Source organism: Ceratotherium simum, chromosome 13 (assembly GCF_057802395.1).
Source record: "Ceratotherium simum simum isolate JZ-2026a chromosome 13, ASM5780239v1, whole genome shotgun sequence".
Classification (NCBI taxonomy): domain Eukaryota; kingdom Metazoa; phylum Chordata; class Mammalia; order Perissodactyla; family Rhinocerotidae; genus Ceratotherium; species Ceratotherium simum.
The window spans coordinates 36,238,496-36,261,284 of record NC_141912.1 but is presented as its reverse complement, the minus strand read 5'-3'; the positions used below and the strand labels follow the sequence as shown (position 1 = coordinate 36,261,284).

At 39.1% G+C, this 22,789-nt stretch overlaps 1 protein-coding gene across 3 annotated transcripts in view; it reads left to right on the top strand.

Annotated features, from left to right (window-relative positions):
* The window catches only part of ILRUN (inflammation and lipid regulator with UBA-like and NBR1-like domains), a 98,480-nt gene that overhangs the window by 20,635 nt on the left and 55,056 nt on the right, over positions 1–22,789 (top strand). For all 3 annotated transcript variants that reach the window (XM_004424245.3, XM_014782802.2, XM_004424244.3), the window contains exon 2: positions 19,082–19,236. In XM_004424245.3, coding sequence (XP_004424302.1) covers positions 19,082–19,236 — 155 coding nt within the window. The remainder of the gene's footprint in view (positions 1–19,081; positions 19,237–22,789) is intronic.

Sequence of the window (22,789 nt, the reverse complement as noted above, 5' to 3'; positions counted from 1 at the left end):
AATACCTAGGAATGGATTGCTGTTTTGTATGGTAAAGTTATGTTTAACTTTTCAGGAAACTGCCCAACTCTTCCAAAGTAACTACTGTTTTACATTCCCACCAGCAGTGTATGAGAGTTCTTTCTATGGATTTTATACATTTTTTTCCCCCTGAACCATTTGAGGTAAATTGCAGACATCATGACATTTCACCCTTTAGCCCTTCGGGAAATATCTCCTAAGAACAGGGCATCATCCTGCATAACTGCATTATCATTGTCGCTGCAAGGAATTTAGCATGGAAACAATAGTATTATCCAATATACAGTCCATATCTAGATTTTCCTCTTTGTTCCAAAATGCCCTTGATAACTTTTTTTTAAACCCAAGATCTTCTCACTCATCTTATGTTACATTTGGTTGTCATGTCTTTTTTTTTTTTAATTTTTTTTAATTTATTTATTTTTCCCCTAAAGCCCCAAGCGATAGTTGTAAGTCATAGTTGCACATTCTTCTAGTTGTTGTATGTGGGACGCGGCCTCAGCATGGCCGGAGAAGCAGTGCGTCTGTGCGCACCCGGGATCCGAACCCGGGCAGCCTGCATCGCAGCGCACGCACTTAACCGCTAAGCCACGGGGCCGGCCCTGGTTGTCATGTCTTTTTAATGGTCTTTAATCTGCAACAGTTCCCTCACCTTTGACATTTGGGTGTTATATGACATTGACATTTTTTAAGAGTCCAGGCCAGTTGTCCTCTAGAATGTCCTATATTGTTTTTTTTTTTTTTTTTAAAGATTTTATTTATTCATTTTTTTCCCCCCAAAGCCCCAGTAGATAGTTGTATGTCATAGGTTCACATCCTTCTAGTTGCTGTACGTGGGACTCGGCCTCGGGTTGGTCGGAGAAGTGGTGCCTTGAGGCGTGCCCGGGATCCGAACCCCGGCTGCCAGCATCAGAGCGCGGGCACTTAACCGCTAAGCCACGGAGCCGGCCCTAGAATGTCCTATATTGTTGATTAGGCTGATTGTTTCCTCACAATGAGATTCAGCTTAAACATTTTTTTGTTAGAGATAATACATAGATGATTCTGTGTCTTCGTTGTATCACATCAGGAAGACATATGCTGTTAGTTTGTCCCATTATTATGCTAAATTTGAGTATTTGGTTAAAAGAGTGTCCACCTGTTTTTCTCCTTTGTAATTAATAAGTAATCTGTGATAGGTGATGAGAATATCCTTTTCCCTAGCAATCTTTCTCCCAACTGTTTTAGTATCCATTGATGATCCTCGCCTGAGTCATTTGTTTATTGCATAACTGGTTGCAAAAAGGTAGTTTTCTAGTTCTGTTGTTCCTTCTTCATTTATTAGTTGGCAGTCTTTTGTAAAGATAGTGCTAATTTTTAAATGAAATTTATCATATTAGAGTCATAAGGATTTTATGGTAAATGAAGCAAATTTTTAGTTATTTTTTAGTGTATCTTAAGAGTGTAGAACTAAGTGTATTTGCCTTACCCTCAGCCACAGAGGATCCAAAGAAAAGGTACTGGAGAGAGAGATCTTGACCATTGTGAAGCTTGGAATACATAAACTCCTTCGCTGTGTTTCCATTATTTTGGGATGTTTGCTCCTTTTCTCTCTTTGAGAGACCACTTGTTTTTAGGAAGAATCAGAAAAAGGTACAGAAAAATTTTTTCCTCAGTTTTTATTAGTTTTTCTTCGTAAACCAAATTTGATAGTTTTTTTTTTTTTCATGTTTCTTTGGGTGGTTTTGGTTTTATGACTTTTTGTAGTTTAATTGTTGGTAATTATGCAGTGTCATGCAAAGGAGCTATTTTAAAAAATTTTTTCTTCTGTAATGTATAAGAAATGCCATAGTTGGATGAGCTGTCTAAACCTGACTGCTTGTCATCTGTAGTTGGTTTCCCAGAACATGAAAACATTAACAGAGTATGTGAGATTGTTTGCAAGTGTCATAGGACTTTTAGAGGAAATAGTCTTTAAATGTTGTCTTCCTTGTTTGTTCTCAGTGATTAGGTACTACTAAAAATGGCAGCAATCTGTGACATATAGTGTCATTTTATTAGTTTGTAAAAGAAAAAGGGGCTTGGTCCTCTCAGGTTTGTGAGCTATCATAAAATCTGCCTGTCATATTCTTTCTCCAAGTTCCATCTAATTTAATTTAATCTCCTAGCTGTAAGTGTGCAGCTTTTTAAAGGTACCTATCTCACATGTACCAGAGAGCAGCCAAATATAGCCACAGTGTATTTGGAGATGGGTTGGCTACAGAATGAGTTGAGTTGGCATTAATACCATGTGGCATTATTCATAGTGGTAATAGCATTGCGTTGGCTTTGTTCATCTTATTATGTAGAACTTGGCCAAGGTTTATTTACCCTTTTGTTCTTAGAGGAGAGAATAAGTGTGATAACATAGGCCGTAGATTCTCTCTTAGATGTGTATCCTAGTATGCATTTTTGGAGGTGAGGTATGCTGAAGTTTGCTTTGTATTATCTCCAAAGATGGTATGGTCAGCATTGTTCTTTAGGGGAGATGAAACTGAAAGGCTTTGAAGCTGGCCCCTGTAGCACACCGTCAGGAAATCTCAAAGGCAAGACATATTAGACCGATGTGGAGCATTTTAATCAAAGGTATTTGTGAAAGGTGTGTGGTATTTCTTTTCAAAGCTTACGCATTTTTCTCTGTATGCAGTAACAACAGCTAGATTTGAAAATAGAGTATTGGTTTACAATTTAGCTTTTGGCACTTTTTCCTTTTTTAAAAATAAAAAAAAAGTTCCTAGTATTTTTTAGAAAATAGCTCTCTGACTAGGCTGTAGGATAAGATACACTTGACCACTGCTAGCTTATTGTCAGTTCCCTGTTAGGTAAACACACTTTTGAAAACAATACTTAATTTTAGATTTACCTGATCATTTTGTAACTGCTGCTTTAAATTATGTCCCAAAGAAAGTTTCATGAACAACAGTAAACCACAAATGCTTTGTTCATGAAGATAGCTTTGTCTGAATCACGTTTTCTATTCGTCACTCTGGGAACTTTTGTGTACCATACATTTTCATGTCTCCTCTGGGCCAGTGTTCTAGTAGCTTCAAAAATTGCAGTTAGCTCTGAACCTAGTGATCGTTTGCCTTTTCAGGAAGTATTCATGACAGTTACATTTGAGGAGCAAGAAAAGTGGGAGTTACTTGTAAATATGCATCTTTAATGGATAATTGAGTTCTTGAAAGCAGAGTTATGAAGGAAATGACTCAGCAGAAAACAGCATGTTTTAAATTGTAATCCTTAGTCTGCCTTCATATTCATAGTTTTTTCCTTTTATGATGAACATTTTCAAATATACACTAAAGTAGAAAGAATAATAGAATGAATAGCCATTGTGTTAGTTTTTTGCTGCTGTAATAAATTACCACAAACTTAGTGGTTTAAAAAAACACCACTTTATTATTTTACAGTTAAGAGAGCTGAGAAGTCCAAAATGGGTCTCACTGAGCTATAATCTAGGTATTATCAGGGCTATATTCTTGCTAGAGAATCCATTTCCTTGCCTTTTCCTGCTTCTAGGGGCCACACGCATTCCTTAGCTTATGGCCTCATTTCTCCGTCTTGAAACCCAGCATGTCTTTCGAGTCCTTCTTACATTGCCATCTCTCTGGTTCTCTCAATTCCCTCTTCCGCTCTTAAGGAAGTGATTACATTGAGTTCACCTGGATAATTCAGGCTAATTTCCCTATTTTCAGGTCAGCTGATTAGCAGCTTTAATTACCCTTTGCCATGTAATGTAACATATTTACACATTATAGGGATTAGGACAATACTGGGATGATGAAAATGTTGCTAAACATGGTGATAGTTTTACAATTTTGTAACTTGACTAAAAATCATTGAATTGTATAATTGAAATCGGTGAATTTTATGCTATGTAAATTATACTTGAATAAAGTTGTTGTTTTTTTTTAAAAAAAAACCTTTAGATGCTCTCCTTTGCTTTTAGGGGTAAGTCCAAATTTTTTAATGAAGCGTATTGGCTCCATTCTAATTAAATTTTTAAAAAATTGTTGTAAAATACACATAACATAAAATTTACCATCCTAACCATTTTTAAGTGTATGTATGGTTCAGTAGTGTTAAGCATGTTGTGCAACCTATCTCCAGAACTTTTTCATCTTGCAAAACTGAAACTCTATACCCATTAAACAATAACTCCCCATTTCCCCCTTCCTTCAGCCCCTGTCAGTCATCATTCTGCTTTCTGTTTCTATGAATTTGACTACTCTAGATACCTCATATAGGTGGAATAATACAGTATTTGTCTTTTTGTGACAGCTTATTTCACTTAGCATAACATCCTCAAGGTTCATCCATGTTTCAGTGTGTGACATATTTCCTTTTTTTTTTTTTTTTTTTTTGTGGGGAAGATCAGCCCTGAGCCAACATCTGCCAATCCTCCTCTTTTTGCTGAGGAAGTCTGGCCCTGGCCTAACATCTGTGCCTGTCTTCCTCCACTTTATATGGGACGCCGCCACAGCATGGCTTGACAAGCGATGCGTTGGTGCGGGCCCGGGATCCGAACACTGGGCCACTGCAGCGGAGCGCACGCACTTAACTGCTACACCACCGGGCTGCCCCCCCCCTTTTTTTTTTTACTGATATCTTAGTAGTTTATAACATTGTGAAATTTTGGTTGTACATTATTGTTTGTCAGTCACCATATAAATGCCTCTCTTCACCCCTTGTGCCCACCCCCCCAACCCCCTTGCCCCTGGTAACCACCATACAGTTCTCCCTGTCCGTGTGTTGGTTTATATTCCACATATGAGTGAGATCATGCGGTGTTTGTCTTTCTCTCTCTAGCTTGTTTCACCTAACATAATACCCTCCAGGTCCATCCATGTTGTTGCAAATGGGACTATTTTGTCTTTTTTTATGGCTGAGTAGTATTCCATTGTGTACATATACCACATCTTCTTTATCCAATCATCAGTCGAGGAACACTGGGGTTGCTTCCACTGCTTGACTATAGTGAATAATGCTGCAGTGAACATAGAGGTGCATAAGCTTCTTTGGATTGTTGATTTCAGGCTCGTTGGGTAGATTCCCAGTAGTGAGATAGCTGGATCATAGGGTATTTCTATTTTTAATTTTTTTGAGGAATCTCCATACTGTTATCCATAGAGGCTGCACCAGTTTGCATTCCCACCAGCAGTGAATGAGGGTTCCCGTTTCTCCACAACTTCTCCAACGTTTGTTATTTTTTGTCTTGGTGATTATAGCTATTCTAACGGGTGTAAGGTGATATCTTAGTGTAGTTTTGATTTGCATTTCCCTGATGATTAGTGATGTTGAACATCTTTTCATGTGCCTATTGGCCATCTGTATATCTTCTTTGGAAAAGTGTCTGTTCATATCGTCTACCCATTTTTTGATCAAGTTGTTTTTTTGTTGTTCACTTATGTGAGTTCTTTATATATTATGGAGATTAACCCCTTGTCGGATATATGATTTGCAAATATTTTGTCCCAGCTGGTGGGTTGTCTTTTCATTTTGATCCTAGTTTCATTTGCCTTGTAGAAGCTCTTTAATCTGATGAAGTCCCACTTGTTTATTTTTTCTTTAGTTTCCCTTGTCCGAGTAGACATGGTATCCGAAAAGATGACCAATGTCAAATAGTGTATTGCCTATATTTTCTTCTAGGAGTTTTATAGTTTCAGGTTTCACCTTCAGGTCTGTGATCCCTTTTGAGTTAATTTTTGTGAATGGCGAAAGCAGACGGTCTACTTTCATTCTTTTGCATGTGGCTGTCCAGTTTTCCCAGCACCATTTATTGAAGAGACTTTCCTTTTTCCATTGTATGTTCTTAGCTTCTTTGTTGAAGATTAGCTGTCCATAGATGTGTGGTTTTATTTCTGGGCTTTCAATTCTGTTCCATTGATCTGTGGTCTGTTTTTGTACCAGTACCATGCTGTTTTGATTACTAGTGCTTTGTAGTATGTTTTGAAGTCAGAGATTGTGATGCCTCCAGTTTTGTTCTTTTTTCTCAGGATTGCTTTTGCTATTTGAGGTCTTTTGTTGCCCCATATGAATTTTAGTATTCTTTGTTCTTCCTTGAAGAATGTCATTGGGATTCTGATTGGGGTTGCATTGAATATGTATGTTGCTTTAGGTAATATGGACATTTTAACTATGTTTATTCTTCCAATCCATGTACAGGGGATATCTTTCCATTTCTTTATGTCATCATCGATTTCTTTTAATAATGTCTTATAGTTTTCATTGTATAGGTCTTTCACTTCCTTGGTTAAATTTATTCCTACATATTTTATTCTTTTTTTTTTTTGTGAGGAAGATCAGCCCTGAGCTAACATCCATGCCAATCCTGCTCTTTTTGCTGAGGAAGACTGGCCCTGGGCTAACATCTATGCCCATCTTCCTCCACTTTATATGGGACGCCACCACAGTGTGGCCTGACAAGCGGTGCGTTGGTGTGTGCCCGGGATCCGAACCCGGGCCACTGCAGCAGAGCGTGTGCACTTAACTGCTACACCACGGGGTCGGCCAGATATTTTATTCTTTTTGTTGCGATTGTAAATGGGATTATCTTTTTGAGTTCTCTTACTGTTAGTTCGTTGTTAGCATACAGAAACGCAACTGATTTTTGTAAGTTGATTTTGTACCCCACAACTTTGCTGTAGTTGGTTATTTCTGATAGTTTTTCAATGGATTCTTTACGGTTTTCTATATAAAATATTTTCCTTTTTAATAATATTCCATTGTATGCATATACCGCATTTTGTTTATCCGTTCATCTGCTGGTGGACACTTGGGTTGTTTCAACCTTTTGGCTATTGTGAGTAATGCTATGAACATGGATGTGTCGTCTTTGAGACTGTGCATTCCATTCTTTTGGATAGATACCCAAAAGTGGGATTGCTGGATCTGAGTTAAGTTTTAATTTACCTTTCCAGCACCTCTTCTGCCTCTTGTAACAAACTTTGCACCAGACAGGCAGACTCTGTCCCTGGAACACACTATACAATTTTGAATTAATCTGGGTTTATTATGTTGCAAGTAGCAAACTCACTTCAAACTAGATAATAATAAAGGGGTGTGGGATATTTTAAGGGTGTTGCTATGTTACATAGACTTCAAAGACAGGAATATGTTTGGGCTTCAGGAACAACTGGAACCAAGGACTCAAAATACTTTCAGATTTCTTTCTATGTATGTTGTATCTAGGTGTTTGCAGTGGTCTTCCGTCTCTGAACCATGACTGTCGAAAGTTCCCAGATGTGTAGTTTATAGCTCAGGTACTATGAGAAAAACTCATTTCCAGTTCTAAATTCCTGGGTGTGACCACCCCCATGCCAACTCTGGAATGATCTCACTCGGTACACTGGAGTCCTACGTGAAAGTGGGAGCATTGCCTAAACGAGGCATACTCTCTACAGATACTCTCATCCCCTCCCCAATGAGAGATGACTCCTAGTTAGGTCCAGCTATCATACTGTGACTTATTGTCACAGGTGCCCTATCCCACCAGCTGAAGGTCTCTGGAAGATAGCCGTTTTCTCTAGTTGTTTTCCCTAGTTTGGTCTTGATTGGTCCAGATATATATTTGCATGATCAGCAGTCCCTGAGCTAAATGATACATTTTTTTGTTGTTGTCATTCCTCTGCCCAATATACCAATTTGAGAAACCAGATAAAAAGGAGAAAAGAAAAGTAATATATTTTGGTCACTGGTTTATTCCATTCAAGAAATATTTACTAAGCACCTTCTATGTGCCAGGAACTGTTCTCAGCCCAGGGCATACAAGCAGTAAGAATACAGAGCATATACTATCTTCTGCAGGGCTAGAGCAGTAAGAGAAAATCAGCAAGTTTCATGGTCACCCGTTAACTCATTTCACTGGCAGAGGACTGAAGGCCTTGGCCCGGCTTCCCCCAGAAAGATTCCCCATGTCTGATATTCTTCAGGACCATACTTGAGGGGAGCACAGGGGATGTAGGGGCAGGGTCGGAGACTGTTCCTATATGAGGGCCATGCTGCTTTAGCTTTCTCCTTCCAATAAGATGCCACTTTTGGACCTAGAGTTTGACCAGGGGTATAATAATTACAGGCTCCTGATGATAGAACTCCGTTAAAACTTCACTTCATTGCTTATCCATTACATACTGCTGCATTTCCTTTGGTAAATAATCAACTCCAGGAATATTATAATTAGACTTTTTAGCCTCTGAGATTGCTGAAGAGAATAGCTAGGACCAGGTTAGTTCCCTTAGTTTTGCTTATCTTTCCAGTTTAAAGGTCTCTGAGACCTCAGGGCATGGATGGAAAATTCTGGATTTAGAACTTTCTCAAATCTTTTATGGGATGTTACCCTCTGTATTTCAGCCCTCCCCAGCTGCATTTCTGTCAGATATACTTTATATTGAGGGAGGGGATGGCAGTTTGGGGGAACACTGTTAGAGGTTTCAGATCTCTGGCTTTAGGCAGAAAGGGCTTTGCTTATTCAAGTTATATTCTTGTCTTGTGTGTCATATCTCCTCTCGGGAGGCCAGATTGGATTGTCTTGCAGAACCTTACTGAAGTTAGCACAGTCTTCTGTGGGCAATTTTCTTTTATTGTCCAAAGCTCCTAAAGCTCCATGTAGTTTTGAAGTGTAACAACTGCTTTGTTGCACACAAGGACTGCTAGCTTCCTAGCCTGAGATGGAGGAGGCCTCATTTCTTCCTGTCGCACTTTGTCTTTGTTACATGTTTTGGATTTGTCACTTTTGCAATACTTCAGTCTTGCATGAGTTAGGACTTTAGTGGAGGTGGTGAACAGAACCCTGTCTTAAGCTAGCTTGAGTAAAAATGAGAATCTTGAGGATACTGGGATATCTTAGAGTCTAAGTTAGAAATTCATTTGGGGGCCGGCCCCGTGGCTTAGCCGTTAAGCGCGCGCTCCGCTGCTGGCAGCCTGGGTTTGGATCCCGGGCGTGCACCGACGCACCGCTTCTCCGGCCATGCTGAGGCCGTGTCCCACATACAGCAACTAGAAGGATGTGCACCTATGGCGTACAACTATCTACTGGGGCTTTGGGGGAAAACTAACTAAATAAATAAAATTATTAAAAAAAAAAAATTCATTTGGACTTCAGAAACAACCAGAACCAGGGACTTGAATGTTGTCAGGCCTCTCTTTTTCTGGCTGTTTGTGAGTTTGTGGTGTTCTTTTGTCTCTGAAGACTGCTTTTCTTTGCCCTTTTGTCCAGTGGACAAAGTTACGGCACTAAAAGCTCTGTCCAGGTACTCAGGGAGAAATTGCCATCTCTTTCAGCTCCAGTCCCAGATTTCTCAGGAAGTTCAGATTGACGCAACTTTGGATCAGGAGTTCATTCCTGGACTAAATCAATTGTGGCTTGGAGCAGAGTCATATATTAACATGGAAGTTCCTTAAGTTATGTTCTTGTCCTATTTTATATCTGCTTTCCAGGGGATAAGGAGGGCAATTCCCAGAGAGAAGGGGCATGCAATTCTCATATATCTGTGTGCCTTGGCACATTCTCTCCCTCTCTCTGAAATGCCCCTCACCCCCTTTCTGTAGGTTAACCAGTCCATCGAGGTACAGTTTTGATATTACTTAGTCAATGAAGCTTTCCCTGAATTCTTAAGTTTGATTAGGTATTTCCTCTTCTGTACTTGCATAGTCCTTGGTTACCATGTTTCTTCTCTGACATTTATCACATTGAGTTATGACTATTTATTCCCAAATCTTTCTTAATAGACTTTGTGTTCCTTGGTAGCAGACTTTGTCTTATTTATCTTTGCATTTCCAGTACCTAGAGCATGAACGAGTGAAAACTTAAATAAAAGAAAAGAAATATAAAAGAAATAAATACTGTATACTTATTGATTGGCAGATAGGGAAAAAAATTTTTGTGCTTATAATTTAGTTTGACTGATTCACAGATGAATGTTGGTTGGTTCCTTCAGTCCTAGAAACTGTGGTGGGAATAGGAAATAGCATTTAGGGTGGTCTGAGCATAAGCATACCATACTTGAGTTATGGTGCTGTGCATGTCTCAGCTTGTACTCCCACTTGATTTCCCAAGTCTGAGCTTTGCCGTTTATTGCACTTGCCATTAAGTGTCACCAAGGGCTAGGGTCATAAATAGGGCAGGATCCCACCCATACCCAAGAGTTCGTCCTGCTTTTTTTTTCCTCTTAAAAATGTTTGATCTTCTTCAACACGTGGTGCTTGGACAACTGGATAACCACAGTCAGAAGAATGAAGTTAGACCTCTACCTCACTCCTTATACAAAAATTATTGGAAAATGGATCAATGACCTAAATATAAAAACTAAAACAATACAACTATTAGAAGAAACATGGGGATAAATCATCATGACCTTGGATTTGGCAATTGTTTCTTAGATTTGACATCCAAAGCACGAGCAACAAAAGAAAAATTAGATAAATTGGACTTCAATAATATTAAAAACTTTTGTGCATCAAAGGACATTATCAAGAAAGTAAAAAGATAGCCTACATAATGGGAGAAAATATTTGTAAATCATATATCTGATAAGGGTCTAGTATCCAGAATATATGAGGAACTCTTAACAACTGAACGACAGGAAGACAAACAACCCAGTTAAAAAATAAATGAAGGATTTGAATAGACATTTCTTCAAAGAGGATATACAAATGGCCAAGAAGTACATGAGAAGATGTTTAAGATCATTGGTCATTAAGGAAATGCCAGTCAGAACCACAGTCAGATATGACTTCATACCCACTAGGATGACTATAATGAAAAAGAAAATAGGTGTTGGTGAGGATGTGGAGAAATAGGAACACTTGTACATTGTTGGTGGAAATGTAAGATGGTTCAGCTGCTGTGGAAAAGAGTTTGGGGGTTCTTTGAAAAGTTAAACATAGAATTGCCATATGACCCAGCAGTTCTACTCCTAGGTATATATCCAAAGAAATGAACACATGTGCCCATACAGACACTTGTCTGTGAATGTTTATAGCAGCATTACTCATAATAGTCAAAAGGTAGAAACAACCCAAATGCCTGTCAACAGATGAATGGATAAACAAAAAATAGTAAGGTCACGTGTCTCATAAAGTTTTGGTCAGTAAGGGACTGGGTATACAACTGTGGTCCTGTAAGATTAGTACCATATAGCCTGGTGTGTAGTAGGCTATACCATCTAGATTTGTGTAAGTATACTCTATGATGTTCACACAATAAGGAAATTGCCTAATGATGCATTTCTTGGAACGTATCCCCATCATTAAGTGATGCATGACTGTATGTAAATATAATGGACTATTATTCAGCCATAAAAAGGAATGAAATCCTGATCAACATGCTACAATTTGGGATGAATCTCAAAAACATGCTAAGAGAAAGAAGACAGACACAGAAGGTTACATATTGTATGATTTCTTTTATATAAACTATCTAGAATAGGCAAATTCATAGAGACAGAAAGCAGAAGATTAGTGGTTGCCAGTGGATGGGGGAGGGAGGGATAAGGAATGGATTACTTAATAGGTGTGGAGGGTTCTTAATGGGTATGAGGTGATGAAAAAGTTTTGAAACTAGAAAGAGGTGATGGTTGCACAACATTGTGAATACACTAAATGCCACTGAATTATATATTTAAAAGTAGTTAATTGTGTGTTATGTGAATTTCACCTCTTTTTTTTTTTCAAAGAAAAATAGTTTGATCCTGACATATTAGCCAAAGGCACTTAGAAAGCCAGTGTCGAGTCACTGTGTCCTCAGAATCTGCTTTTTTTGTTTTTTAAACAATAAGCCAATTTTACTGTCTCGGATTACAAGAATACCCAATGTAAGATGGCTCTGGGGTTGCCTACTTTAGTGGTTCAACTATATCATCAAGGACACAGCAATTATTTCCCTCTTTCTGATTGTCCTCTTCAAATCAGTCTGTCCTCATTAGGTCCTCTGAGGTTCCCATAGGTCCCTTCATTTTCCTAAGATGGTTGTAGTAATTCTGTGCATTGAATTTTTTTGGTATCTTCCAGTGGCAGGATAAAGGATACCTTCTCTTTCTTCTTTTTTTCCTATTTACCTTTTTATTATAAACTTTTCAAACCTACAGAAAATTTTAAAGAATTATAGATTATATGCCCTCATACTTACCACCTAGATTCAACAGTGGTTAACATTTTTTGCCTTTGTTTTCTCTATAGAAAATTTTTTAAAAATAATTTTATTGAGGGCCGGCCCCGTGGCTTAGCGGTTAAGTGCTCGCGCTCCGCTGCTGGCGGCCCGGGTTCGGATCCCGGGCGAGCACCGATGCACCGCTTCTCCGGCCATGCTGAGGCCGCGTCCCACATACAGCAACTAGAATGGATGTGCAACTACGACATACAACTATCTACTGGGGCTTTGGGGGAAAAATAAATAAATAAAATCTTTAAAAAAAAAAAATAATAATTTTATTGAGATATAATTCACATACCATACAAATCTCCCTTCATATATATATATTTTTTTTTGATAAGGAAGATTGTCCCTGAGCTAACATCTATTGCCAATCTTCCTCTTTTTACTTGAGGAAGATTGTCCCTGAGCTAAAGTCTGTGCCAATCTTCCTCTTTTTGCTGAGGAAGATTGTGCCTGAGCTAACATCTGTGCCCATCTTCCTCTTTTTACTTGAGGAAGATTGTCCCTGAGCTAACATCTATGCCAATCTTGCTCTATTTTGTATGTGGGACGCCTGCCACAGCATGGCCTGATGAGCGGTGTGTAGGTCTGCGCCTGGGATCTGAACCTGTGAACCCCGTGCTGCCAAAGCAGAGTGTGGGAACCTAACCATTACACTACACAGCCGACCCCCTGTAAAATTTTTTTGACTCATTTGAAAATTGTAGACATCATGACCCTTCATCCTTAAACACATGCTTCTCCTAAAAATAAGGACATTCTCTTAACCACTAAGCTAAGTTACAAAAATATTTACTAATAAAAAATATCCAGTCCATATTTAAATTTCCTTAGTTGTCCACAAATGTCTTTAATAACCCTTTCTTGTTTTTTTAGAGCATCAAAGTCCAATCAAGGACCTCAAGGACCATATATATCGCATTTGGTTGTTAATGTCTCTTTAAATCTAAAACGGTGCTGTCACCTGCCTTTTCATGGCAGAATGCTTGTTTTTCACTTTCTATTTGGAAAAAGTATAACTGCTGATGATAATTAGAAGGACCAGTTCTAAAAAATAATAAAATTAATGGATCAATAAATTGCCAGGAAAAGAAGAGAGAAGAAATAATCTTGTGGCTCTAAGAAGTGGGTAAATGCTGGTGTGAACTTTGTTACTCTTCTTAATGAAATTTCCCACAAGTTCTTTCTTGTTTCTACTGTCTTCACATATTAACTAGTATCATCTATAAGTTAATTTTTAGGTTTGAAAATACTGCGAGTCTTCCTTAGCCCAACTCCTATTCTCTACCTGCAGTCATCTTTCTGTTTTAATGAAATTCTCAGTTTCTTCCCAGGCCTTAAAATTCACGATAGTCACAAGTACATATTTTTTGGCCCCTCTTTTTCCTCTTCCACGTTAGATTCCATGAGTGTTGGAAAGCCCTCGTAAGAACCGCCACTGATTTTGCTGATCCTTTTCCTACTCAGGTTTTTCAGTCATTCAGAGATACTAAGGCCTTCCTGATGCCTGGTAGGCTTGTGGCCTCAGTAGCAGTATCACTGGCGCTCCACAGGTGAGGGAATCTTCTTTGTGGTTCAGGATAGGTATCGCACCAAGCCCGATGCTGCTGTTCATGCTTAACTGGATCAGTTCATTATTCTGATTTCTCATTTTAATTTGTGTCCAAATAAGATGAGTAGTTTTCTTTTTCTCTTAAATAAGTTGGATCCTTTTGAGTTTCTTACTTGTTCAGAGAATGGAAGGAGAAGGTATTTAATTTTATTTCCCTGTGAATCTGAGCTAATTCTCAACTGCTGGCATTCCCTCTTTAATTCTGATTTCCTGATTTTCTTTTTTTTTTTTTTTTGTTAGGAAGATCAGCCCTGAGCTAACATCCGTGCTAATCCTCCTCTTTTTGCTGAGGAAGACTGGCTCTGAGCTAACATCTATTGCCAATCCTCCTCCTTTTTTTTTCCCCAAAGCCCCAGTAGATAATTGTATGTCAAAGCTGCACATCCTTCTAGTTGCTGTATGTGGGACGCGGCCTCAGCATGGCCGGAGCAGTGGTGCGTTGGTGCGCGCCCGGGATCCGAACCCGGGCCGCCAGCAGTGGAGTGCGCGCACTTAACCGCTAAGCCATGGGGCCAGCCCTCCTGATTTTCTTAACTGTTTTCTACCCTCATATTTTTGGGTGATGTTCCTGGTGGTATAATCAGTGTAAAGATGATTTTTCTTCTTAAGACCAGTAATCTGACTTATGTTTGTATACATAGTGCAAAAATAAAATGTTCTGTGTGTGTGAATACAGTAGTCCCCCCTTATCCATGAGGATATGTTCCAAGATCCCCATTGGATGCGTGAAACTGCAGGTAGTACTGAACCCTATATAGACTATGTTTTTTTCCTACACATACATACCTGTGATAAAGTTTAATTTATAAATTAGGAACAGTAAGAGATTAACGGAGCTTTGGGGCCCTTATTAAGTAAAAAAAAGGGGTTACTTGAACACAAGCACTGCATTACTGTGACAGTCGATCTGATAACCCAGGGGGCTACTAAGTGACTAATGGGTAGATAGGTAGCATACCCAGTGTGGATACACTGGACCAAGGGATGATTCACGTCCCAGGCAGGACAGAGCGGGGAAGTGCAAGATTTCTTCACACTGAGAATGGCGCATAGCTTAAAACTTAGAAATGTTTATTTCTGGAATTTTGCATTTAATATTTTCAGACTGCTGTTGGCCTAGGGTGACTGAAACGGTGGCAAGTGAAACCACAGATAAGGGGGGGACTACTGTATATGCAAGATTAGGTATCTAACCAATTTCAAGAATTCAGCTTAATGAGAGGATTACAACTAGTTCATTTATTGAATTCATGATGGTAATTAAAATGTTAAGAAAATCAGATGTTCAGAGTGTTATTAGATAATTGGCAAATTCTGGGTAAGTTAAAAATTTTATGTCTTTCATCAGCTATGGTTCTGGATTCTAATAATTGTCTAGCTTGGGGCAAGTTATTTACCTGTCAGTGCATCTGTGGCCTTATACATAATGTGAAGGTTGGACAATATTGCTTCTGAGTTACAAAATTGCATTTCGGTAGGGTAACATATGTCAGCATCACCAAATTCTACTCTAGATCAGGTTAACCTGATTATCAGTGCAGGGGAAACTGTACTGTGCACCAAGCCCATTTTTCAGCCCACGTAGGAAAAGCTGCCTTGGGCTGACAGCCTTGGTATGAGAGGAGTTGGAGTTACCCTTGTTTGAGTGTCCCCAGTTTGCTGCAGTCTCCTAGACTGTAAGCTTGGTAAAGGCAGGGGCCTTATCTTTCTTGCTGTCTGTTCTGCCCCCAGTCCAAGCTCGAGTGCCCAGCACATGGATAAATGCTCATTAATTAAATATTTGCTGAATAAATGACTGCCAGCTTAGGGCATTTACACACATTGCCTCATGCAATCTTCACAGCCAACTTTATAATGCCAACCTTGTAATATAAAATATATACCAATCTTTTAATATAAAAAAACTCAGTTTTGCAGGTGAGTAAACTGGCATAGATGCTTAGCTATGTGTTCAAAGCCCCACAGCCTGGGGTCGGAGCTGCGTCCAAATAAAGCCTGTGCTATATAACAAATTTACCAATTTAGCCATTTTTAAGTGTACAGTTCTCTGGCATTAAGTATACTTACAATGTTGTGCAACCATTACCATCCTCCATCTTAGCTTGTGTCTTTTTTCCCACTGTTACACTGCTTCCCTTTGTTCTTCAAGGTGCTTTTAACCATCTGAAATCAGATTAAAAACTTTTTTTGAGCAAAAACACTGAAGGAACCTGGAAGTTTAAACTTTCAGGCTGGGCTGAATACTGAGTGAGTGTTCTCTGTTTTCCATCTCTTCAGCCAGCTCTATTTCATGTAGAATTTCTTGTTGGCTAATAATAATTGAGTATGTTGTTTTGAATGGGAATACATGCTATCTTGTCTACTTGTTCTCACACTGAATTGGAGCTGTTTGGTCTATTCCGTTTGTTGCTCAGCCCAGTGAGGCTGTGATCTAAATCTTTCGAGCGCTGAGGAGCTGTGTACCCACATTTTGAGCTGTGTACCTGCTTCATGGGTTAGAGCACCACTGGGCTAAAGTCCACTCTCTGCCCTGTACTTGGGAAATGAATTTGCTTTGTCATCCTCCATTCCTGCTTCCTGCCAGGAGTCCAGTTCACTACTTTCAGTTTCACTTTGGACTTTAAAACTGTTTCTTAATCTTTCTCTGGCTGAATTACTTGTATAATACAGGTACAAATAAGCAGTTTTGTTGGCTTGGCTGTGGGATGAATTGGGGTGTGTGAAAGGAGATTTGAGGAGGGGGTTGGATCTGCCTAAGTAGGGTAGCTGGACTTTTCCACTTGTTAGTGTTTCTACTACAGTGGTTTCAAAGTCCTGTCTGATATCAAGCAGAGCAGAGTGGTGAAATATGACACAGGCTGAAGGGTGAGAATTGGCAGTTGTCCTGAGTGCACAAATAGTTTCTTCCCTCCCAAGCATATCTTACAGCCAAGTGAAGAGAAAACAATTCAGCAGGCTACCTGCTGGAGACCTGCGGCAGAAAAATTATCTTTATGAAAAGGTAGACATGCAGCTTTTACAGCAAGTTTTCAGAAGAACAAATGCAAACCAGGCTTATTTTTCTCTCCCTCGTTTTATCCCTGGTCCCTAAGTGTAAGGCTGATTCCAGATGTACTCCTAAGCCTGATTGTGGGTGGCAGGGTTGGACGTCCCCAAGTTTGACGTGTCACATATTCTTCACTTTGGATCACAGGCAGCTGGATAACAAAGTTGCTGGGAACATTCAAGTCTGAGCCTTCCTACTGAGTGGTCAAGCAAATAGGCACAGTTTGGCCACTGGCCCAGCTCTGCTCTATGTAAATTTTATCTAGCACACACAGGATAGACAGGCAGTTGTTGGTGGTGTAATTCCAGTCATTACTAACTAATATGACAGGCCACTGTTGCATGAGACTTGACCTGAGGTAACTGCTCTAAATATAGCCTTCGTTTCTGGCAGCTGCAAACACCTGGAGGAACAGGCAGGCCCCAGCAGAAAAGTATTTGCTGTTAACAGCATGTCTGTTGAACAGTTGTGTACTGTCAGAGCTTATTTCATGCTATGTTTATGCGTAATTAAAAACAACCCACTAGATCCATTGGCTTATGGTTGGTTATGTTTAGAAAAATGCAATTTGTGTTGTTGTCTACTGTGGGAACTGGGGATGATGTCACTAGTTTGAGTAAGACCGTAACAGAAGCAGTTACTGTAATCACCAACAGCTTCTTTGATGTCTGTAATGAATACAGCTTACTTAAACCCCTTAGTGGTCTTTGGTTTCTGGCACTGATGAATCAAGCTGTCAGTCATGTGATTCTGTTCAATTAGGGACTATGGTTTGTGTGCTTGGTAGTTCCTTCTGACAGAAGGGGGTTTATGAGTGATTAAAAAGAACACCAACATTTACAAATGGTACTTCCAAAAAAGAAACTGCAAATGTCTCCTTAAAACATGTAAAAAATACTTAACCTCTCTCATAATAAGAGAAAACCATTTTAAGATCTTACCGAGGGGCCGGTCCGGTGGCGTGGTGGTTAAGTTCGCGAGTTCTGCTTCGGCAGCCTGGGATTCCCCGGTTCGGATTCTGGGTGCGGATCTACGCCCCGCTCATCAAGCTATGCTGAGGTGGCGTGCCACATAGAGCAACTAGAAGGATGTATAACTGTGACATACAACTATCTGCTGGGGCTTTGGGAAGTAAAAAGGAAAAAAAAAGAGTTAGCTCTGGGCCAGTCTTCCTCCAAAAAAAAAAAAGATCTCTCTGAGATCTTATTTTTTACCTATCAGACTGACAAAAATACAAAATTTTGGAGAAACACTGTTGATAAGCAAGTGGGAATATAGACACTCTCATACATTCTTGGTGGGAACATTCATTAAGTGTACAGCTTTTATTGAGGGAAATTTAGATATATCTGTTAAAACTACAAATATATATACCCTTTGACCCAGCAGTGTCACTTATAGGGATTTATCCCACAGATGCACTTGCATGTATATAAAACGATGTGTGCTTAAGCTTATTTATGGAAGGGTTAAAGATTGGAGACAAACTCAGAAGTGGACTGGTTTCATAATTAATGATGTATCTGTACATACAGTGGATACAGCTGTAAAAAACATTGAGGATACTCATGTACTGACATAGAAATGTCTTCATGATATATAGAGTTAAGGGTATAAAGCAAAGGACAGTGTATAATATGCTACCAATTGTGTAAAAAGAGAGGAAATAAGAATATATCATTTGCTTGTATGTACATAAGGAAGTTCTAGAAGGATATTTAAGAAAGTAATATGAACGACTACCTGGGTGTGTGTGTGCGTGTGTGTGTGTGTGTGTAGGAAAGAAGAGATAAGATGGGTATTTTTCACTGTACGAAACTTTTTAAACCATGTGCATGTATTGCTTTTTCAAAAAATTAGACTGCTTTGAAAAATGGAGCTTTTTTGAATTCTAGTTACAGTTACAGAGGAGCTCTCTTTTAATTGACTTCTTTACCCATGCTTGCTATCCTTGTGAGTAAGAGCGAGATTTCCTCACATTGTTGCTGATGGTGCTGATATTTGTTACTTTCTGTGTGGGTACCTTGGGAAGAATATGATGTGCAAGTTTGTTGGTCCTGGTGTTTTTCCTGTAGTTCCTCAGCCAGAAACAATGGCTCTGAAGATTTGCATACCAGGAGCCTTAGGTTCTATAACAAACCCTAAGAAACCAGTTTTTTCCTTTTGTTTGACAATTAGGATAATATGCTTTGGGCAGAACTGAAGTCTTTTTGCCTTTTCTCTTTATTTGTAGGAACCTACAAGCAGCAATTGGCGCCTATTATGACTTTGAGAGCCCAAACATCAGTGTGCCCTCTATGTCCTTTGTTGAAGATGTCACCATAGGAGAAGGGGAGTCGATACCTCCTGATACTCAGTTCATAAAAACATGGCGGATCCAGAATTCTGGTAAGTGTATAATGGGCAATTCTTCCTTGCTCAGTTTTCTTTTTCTTAGTGGTTAAAAAGAAATAAGGAAATCTTGTAGCTTAAGTTATGTGATTGTGTAACTCTGAGCTTTTTCTTATACATGATGTACCATTTTTTTCTTGGACTAGTATGGTGACCAAACATCAATGAAATATCCCCTGCCCTAGAGTAGGAAGAAGGATTTAAGTCTTGTTGGCGTCTAAACATGATTCAATATTTATTTGATATCAGAAATTAAGCCTGTGTGTGGTGGTGGTATTGTGTCCACCTGTACAGTTCTACTCCATCATTTTAATTCTGCTCTAATTAATTTTCCAGTTATTTCCAGCAGGCTAAAGGTGGCACGTCCTTGAATAGAACAAGGTAGTTAGAAGGAGCTGTGAGCATCTACTCTTTTGAAAGCTCATTTCTTTGCAGCCACAGGATGATTCTATCTGAAATTTCGTTGAGATATCTGAGATGTTAATATCACTTTGAAAAATAGGGTAAGAAGTGTAAGTATTTGCTCAAAATGGGCAAGATGGAAAGATTGAGAAATTATTTGTTTTTAAGAAGTATTATTTTGATGTACTGCTGACTTTAGGAAAAATTAAAAAGTTAACCACAGTTCTTTGAAAATAGTGTCTATATGTCTGGTAACTGTTAATTGTTACCTTTTGCTTGTTAAATTCTTTTCTAAAGACTTTTTTTATTTGAGTAGGTTTAGTATTTCTTGTCCCATCCAGTAACAGTTTATGCTAACTGGGTGAGGATGCTTTAACTTCCTTGTTAATAAGGACTTACAGAGAAATTCTGAGTTGGAAAACTAGGCAAAATGAGTAGCTTAAAATTTGTGAGTGTAGTGGAACCCTATCTAGAAAGATGATATGAAACTCGCTTTGTTTGGGCTCAAACCTGTGAAAGTGACCTTTTATTGACTCTGTTTACTTTTCAGTTCTGTAACATCAATTCTTTTATGATGGGGAAAAACTGGCTAAGCTAGCCTTTTACTTAATAATTAATGTACCAAATGGTTATTATTAGTTTTTATGGCTTATTTAGAAGTAATTCTCCCTTGGATGAAGGTTCGGTGTGTCACTGAGCAAACACACATAATCCAGATTGACTCTGTTGTAGATGACTGGGGACGTTCATGGCTTTGTAAAATTTTCATTAGCTTCTTTTCTCTTTTGGTTATAATAGTCTGGTGCTTTGTTAGTTTGAGAGACACATGGTAATGTGGGAAAATAGCCATATTTTCCATTTTTCTTGAAATTCTTACTTGTTCAAAGTTTATCTTTACTTTGCTTAACTTCTTTCTCACCTTTCTTAAGTGGTGCCTGCTTTAAAAAATATTAAAACAAGCTCTTTAGTTCAGCTTCTATTTATCATGTTTCCTCTCTGAATTACTAAAACCTACTGTGTTAATGATCAAAAATACTTTTGAAACCTATACATGAATTTTTTAAGTGAGTGATGTTTGTTTAGGAAGTATGACTTATTCAAAAGTTTTATTTATCTTTTAAAAAATTAATCCAAGACCTTGTTTACTTACAGTGAAAACACTGAAAATGGCCTGGCTTTCCATGAGTTCTTTATAGTGTTTTTAAATATTGAAAGTTGCTGGAATACTGTTGAAATTTTTTTGTGTGTGTGAGGAAGATCAGCCCTGTGCTAACATCTGCCAATCCTCCTCTTTTTTTGCTGGGGAAGAGTGGCCCTGGGCTAACATCCGTGCCCATCTTCCTCTACTTTATATGGGATGCCGCCACAGTATGGCTTGCCAAGCGGTGCGTTGGTGTGTGCTCAGGATCCGAACCGGCGAACCCCGGGCCGCTGCAGCGGAGCGCGCGCATGTAACTGCTTGCGCCATCGGGCCAGCCCCCTGAAATGTTTTAAATACTATCTTGTTGCAGAATAACCATTTTATATTTCAGAAAGCCTCTTGATAAATCTACTCACTCACTGGACAGTTCCTTGGGTTAATGAGGTGTTGGGGGGATTGATATAAAATGGCTGGAATGTGAAATCAAAACCCCAAAGAGCCTGCCTTTCACCTTGACTTGGAGAAAATGTGTATTCGTGGGCCTGGCTGCTTTTTCCTCCTGCTTTTGCATAGTAACTCCAGTTTAAAACAGCCTCTGGGTCTGCAGCCTTTCTTTCTGCAAAAGGGCATTCTTGTTCCTGAACACCTCTTGAAAGCTTGGGCAACAATTGCTAGAGATTTTACCTTTCAAGGTGCTTTGAACAAATAGGTTTTTTATTCTTCTGGAAATTGTTCACCCACTTGTAAAATAGTTTTGTATCTATAGCTAAATGCTTTCCATTTGATTAAGGAGAAACTGGCCTCCCATAACTAAGTAATAGGTGTGTTATTAGAGGGAAAGCATGCACATGTACTGGTTTTTCGGCGTCATCCTAATCTGGCCTGAGTTCTGTCTGGAAATAGAGTAGTAACACAGAAGTAGGGCAGGCCTTAGCTATTTCTCCTCTGGCTCTCTTACTGTCATTCATAACCTTCCTAAGAGATAAGTGCTCACTGAAAGTTTCATGGTGCCTCTCTGCTGTCATGTTTTAGGCATGCTGGGCACTCACATAGACAACAGATGAGATTGATAGGAACTGCGTATAGCTGTCCCAACAGCTTTCCCAAAGAAGATAAATGTCACACGTTGTTTAAAGTTAAACTCCTGATATTGTTTAAATCCTTAGACGCTGGGGCCAGCCCCGTGACTTAGCAGTTAAGTGCGCGTGCTCTGTTACTGGCGGCCCGGGTGGGGATCCCGGGCGTGCACCGACGCACCGCTTCTCCGCTTCTCCCGCCGTGCTGAGGCCGCATCCCACATACAGCAACTGGAAGGATGTGCAACTATGACATGCAACTATCTATTGGAGCTTTGTGGGGGGGGGGGGGAAGGAGGAGGATTGGCAATAGATGTTAGCTCAGAGCCTGTCTTCCTCAGCAAAAAGAGGAGGATTAGCACAGATGTTAGCTCAGGACTGATCTTCCTCACAAAAAAACAAAACAAAAAAATCCTTAGATGCAGACCACAGAAAAGCAGAAATGAGGCATTTAATGATATTAGGTGCAGAATCTCAGGATCCAAACTTTTGACACTATGTAAGTATTAAAAGCTTGGGAAACTTGAGTAGGAAACTTTCCAATTAGAGTTTAAAGTGAAAATTTGAAACTGTCCCTCTAAAGATGAAAGTAGACAATTCTCTTTACTAACTCAGCTTCTCAGTTGTTAACAACCGTGCTCTGTTCAACTGTAGTGAATGTTAAGCTGAGCAGGTTATAATAACTGGTGTTTCTCTGGCTTTGGTGAAGTAGTTGTGATTGTCATATGAAGTAGTTGTAAGAGTGGCTTCGGAGTCATCTTTATTTTTTTGTACTACATAGAAGTGAAATAAAACAAGAGTCAGGAAAAGAACTTGAAAAAGAACAACTATTTCCTGCATTTTTCTTTTGGTTTCTTAAAATAGTTAATTTTCTACCTTTCTCTTCAGTATGACTATAAAGAAGATAATTCTGCTTCATTCATTCAACAAA